Source organism: Glossina fuscipes, unplaced genomic scaffold (genome assembly GCF_014805625.2).
Source record: "Glossina fuscipes isolate IAEA_lab_2018 unplaced genomic scaffold, Yale_Gfus_2 3, whole genome shotgun sequence".
Taxonomy (NCBI): Eukaryota; Metazoa; Arthropoda; class Insecta; order Diptera; family Glossinidae; genus Glossina; species Glossina fuscipes.
The window spans coordinates 10,198,425-10,201,979 of NW_023998417.1; the positions used below are offsets into that span (position 1 = coordinate 10,198,425).

General features: G+C 30.4%; 1 protein-coding gene across 2 annotated transcripts; it reads right to left on the bottom strand.

The window, feature by feature from the left end:
- Positions 1 to 565: 565 nt before the first annotated feature.
- Positions 566 to 3,250, bottom strand: LOC119634325 (ferritin subunit). 2 transcript variants are annotated; one of them, XM_038028401.1, is made up of 4 exons: positions 3,227 to 3,250; positions 2,767 to 2,961; positions 1,176 to 1,453; positions 566 to 1,107 (listed from the first exon to the last, which is right to left on the bottom strand). In XM_038028401.1, exons 2-4 carry the CDS (start codon positions 2,834 to 2,836, stop codon positions 838 to 840), a joined length of 618 nt encoding a protein of 205 aa, XP_037884329.1. In that variant the 5' UTR covers positions 2,837 to 2,961; positions 3,227 to 3,250; the 3' UTR covers positions 566 to 837. The 2 variants fall into 2 exon arrangements, with proteins under 2 accessions (XP_037884329.1, XP_037884328.1); XM_038028400.1 differs by lacking the exon at positions 3,227 to 3,250 and adding an exon at positions 3,123 to 3,206.
- Positions 3,251 to 3,555: the final 305 nt, after the last annotated feature.

Consider the following 3,555-nt stretch of genomic DNA (forward strand, 5'->3'; position numbering starts at 1 on the left):
CATGGGCCATTAAAAATACAGCATCTTTTGAGATATATTTTCTTCGCATAGTAGACCTTTTGAAAGATATGACATTGCCTCAGCTTGTATATTCACTACGCCCCGTTTCAAAGGTGAAGTAATGAAACCCACGATACCGATTCATTCATCGCTCATATCAAGAATAATAATAACTTGGTCTCGTGTTCATTCCCAAAAAATAGAAAATCATTTTAAAATCGCCTTTCTAGCATTTATTAATTCATTTCGTTTGATTACATTTGTGAAAATTTAATTGACAAATAAAGCATTTTTCAAACTAGTTTTCTGCAATCCTTAAATTTTAAAGTTACCCTTTCTAAGTTTTATACAAATTTATGATTTGCTTAGCACTTTCTATATTTAGCAATAAAACACAAAACTTAAGCGTTATAAAAATAAAGTAATGATCACAACTAGAACAATGATTAAATGATGATGACACAAAAGAAAGCACGCATGAGTATACATTTGCTTGCATATACACAGACCAAGGAAAGGAGTAATTCTTCTGTGTCGTATAAACAGATTTTATAAAAGAAACGAATTGTCAAATGAAAAAAAAAAAAATAGTACGAAATTTATTAAAGCAAAATAAAGTAAAGTAAATCTATGTAATTAATAAGCAATACTTAATGTTACTTAAGCATCTTCCAAAAGATAAATCATTTCTTTTACATTTTGTCCGATAACAAAAGCACAGTTTGAAGAAATTCTTGTGCATATAATTTGTAAATATTTATATATATATAACCAATTATTAACAGAGAAGTGAGTAAGTTCCTTTAGTATAAATAGAATGGTGGATGGACAAAAAGTTTACAATTCTTTATCGAATAAGAATTCACCCAAACCGCCATGATTGTTCATCATTTTCTTAAGTGTGCTTATTTTTCCGGCCAAATCACGTTGACCATGCAATTGCTCCTCCAAATAAACGCCAGTCAACCAATCAACCAAATGATAATAATTATGCTTTCGCTCGCAAGTCTGTATAAGTTTACGTATGGATTTTGTCACATCGGTTTCCAAGCGTAATGCATCTTCAAGAGCTTCAGTACCACTGGACCATTCGTGTTTAGAGACAGTCTAAACGCAAAAATATGTAAAATAAGGAGGCAATGTACTTAGTAAGTGATTATCTGAAGTAAACTTACGGGAACTGTTATTAAATCAGTCACATCATCGGTCAATTGGCCACGCATTGAAAGGTATTCAATCAACTTGGCGCCATGTTCACGTTCTTCTTTCGCTGCCTTGAAAAAGTGTTCAGCAAAACCAGGGCGATTGATTGTATCGCGTGCAAAATGGGCGCCCATGGCCAAATAAGTGTAAGAAGCATCGATCTCTTTCTGTATTTGATCGCGCATAGCCTTCAAACAATCACCTCGTAGGTCAATCCACTCTGTAGGCAAATCTGGATTGCCAATAGAACCTTTAAAAAGAAGAGAGAAAGAAAATAATTAAATTTTATATATATACACATATATATATATATTGATTAGCTGATTACTGATTGTTTACGATAAGCCAACTTGAAAAAAGTACAAAGGTTGAAAAAGTCCCCTATTTCATCACATGGTAAATTCCTATAAGAGTTCCTATGTGATAAAAGAAATACAAATGCAGGCACATTTTCTTCTGCTCTATTGTCTTTAATTATCGCTATATATTCACTTACGGAGAATTTTGCTCAGAGTATCGTGTGCAAAACTTTATCAATACAATTTTTTCTCTCTTGCCTTTACATATTCTCAGATCGATGTTGCTTAAGTATACACTTACTCACTCAATCAATCATTTTTACAAAATTTACTTTTGTCGTGTGCAAAAGAGAATATTGTTTATCTCTCAGCATAATATGTGCCTATTTAAAGTGAAAACTACAAATAAAAAATGTACTCTTAAGAAGAGTAAATAACTTCAAGAGTAAACTTTACCTAAAATGATTTAAACAACTACCGTTTTACTGCCTTTATTATCGTTGTTAGAGACCTTCTGAAATTTCAAAGTCGAAACAATGCAAAAACACAAAAACAAAGTAAAATAAACAACGGAAGAAAACGGCAAAAACATTCCTAACAAGTTCAATAGGAAGCCCAACATGTAAAAATTCGCTATGTCCATTCTCTTCATAGTAGCAATATATAATTATATAATATATAAAATACAACACCTCATTAAGAAAGGCTTTCTTGACTTGACTTACTTCTTGAAATGTTTATGAGCCATTGTCGAATTTGTTGTTTAATAAATTTTGTAGGCTTAATGAAAAGATGGGTTCTTTGATGATAAAAAGGAAAGTAAGAAAACCTTTTCTAGTAGGAAATTCAATATCAGTAGGAGCTTTCCGTGTTTGCTGTTTATGTAAATCAATAATGAAAAGATTAAAAAGTTACATATTACAGAAATTAAAATCGACTTCCGCCTGCTTTGAACGATAAATCACTTTCGATGATTGTCATATGTAATTAGAATTTTTTTTTTTTTTTTTTACAACAAAATCTCAAATGACCTGAAGTAAGGAAAAAAGAAATAACATTCTCATAAACAGTTAACTGTTAAAAAGCTACTGTTAAAACTTTACAATACTGTTAGATAAGAATTAAAGAGAACACTGACTGCCTTTCTTTTTTCTTCTATTAAAAACAAAGTTGAAAATCAATAAAAACTGCGCATATGAATATTTTTTCCTGTACACATAAAATAAAGACAATTTAAAAAAATATTTAACCGTTTATTACTTACATTTCATTTCTCCATGAACTATTTGCGATCCTACGGCCAAAATACATAAGGTCACAATTAATTTCATCATTTTGTTTTGATTTTTTTCTGCTAGTTTTTCTCACAAGAAATCACAGAAATGTTATATATATGTATGTCTTTTCAAGTTTTTAAAGAAAAAATCAATCTTTCGGTTGTCTTTTATGCGTCACTTTGCTAAATGCACAAAATGAAAATTAATTTTTGCTAAATTCCAGTAGTCAAAGAAATGTTACTAAAAATTTTGCTTTCTTGAAAGTTGGAAAAATTGCTTTGATATTATTTAATATTTATTATTTATTGTTATTGATTAAAGTTGTCAAAACCTTTATACGCACTGGCATAGAAGGCGACCGTATTATAAATGGAAATTTTTTGCTTTTATGACGACTAGAACACACAGTCGTTGAAATTTTTGATTCTATAAAACAAAAAAGATTACTTTTTCGTTTACTACAGCCCGCTTTCTACTAATAAATTACACTCGACTATTGGCACGTTATGTATTGAAATACTGAAAATTGTCGGATAATGGTGTGGTGTTAAATACTTTTAAGTAAAAACTCACACTGCACAACATTTTCCCTCTTTCTTTCACTCTCAGAGAATATGCATGTAATGGCTAAGTTATTTGCTCTCTTCTGCTATCTATCCAACATGTCGCTAACTATGGCGGCGTGCATTTTCATAACAAACAATTTTTGATAATCTTTTTCTAAATACGTAATATAGTAGTATAGCCAAATAAGTGTGCGGTAAACAAAATTACTG

What these genes read in the sequence shown, in the direction of transcription:
- LOC119634325 (XM_038028401.1), bottom strand. Translation starts at nt 2,836, where the DNA reads ATGATGAAATTAATTGTGACCTTATGTATTTTGGCCGTAGGATCGCAA. An exon ending in AGTTCATGGAGAAATGAAAT is followed by an intron (nt 1,454 to 2,766) that starts GTAAGTAATAAA and finishes TTCTTTTTAAAG; the next exon opens with GTTCTATTGGCAATCCAGAT. An exon ending in CTGATTTAATAACAGTTCCC is followed by an intron (nt 1,108 to 1,175) that starts GTAAGTTTACTT and finishes TTTTGCGTTTAG; the next exon opens with ACTGTCTCTAAACACGAATG.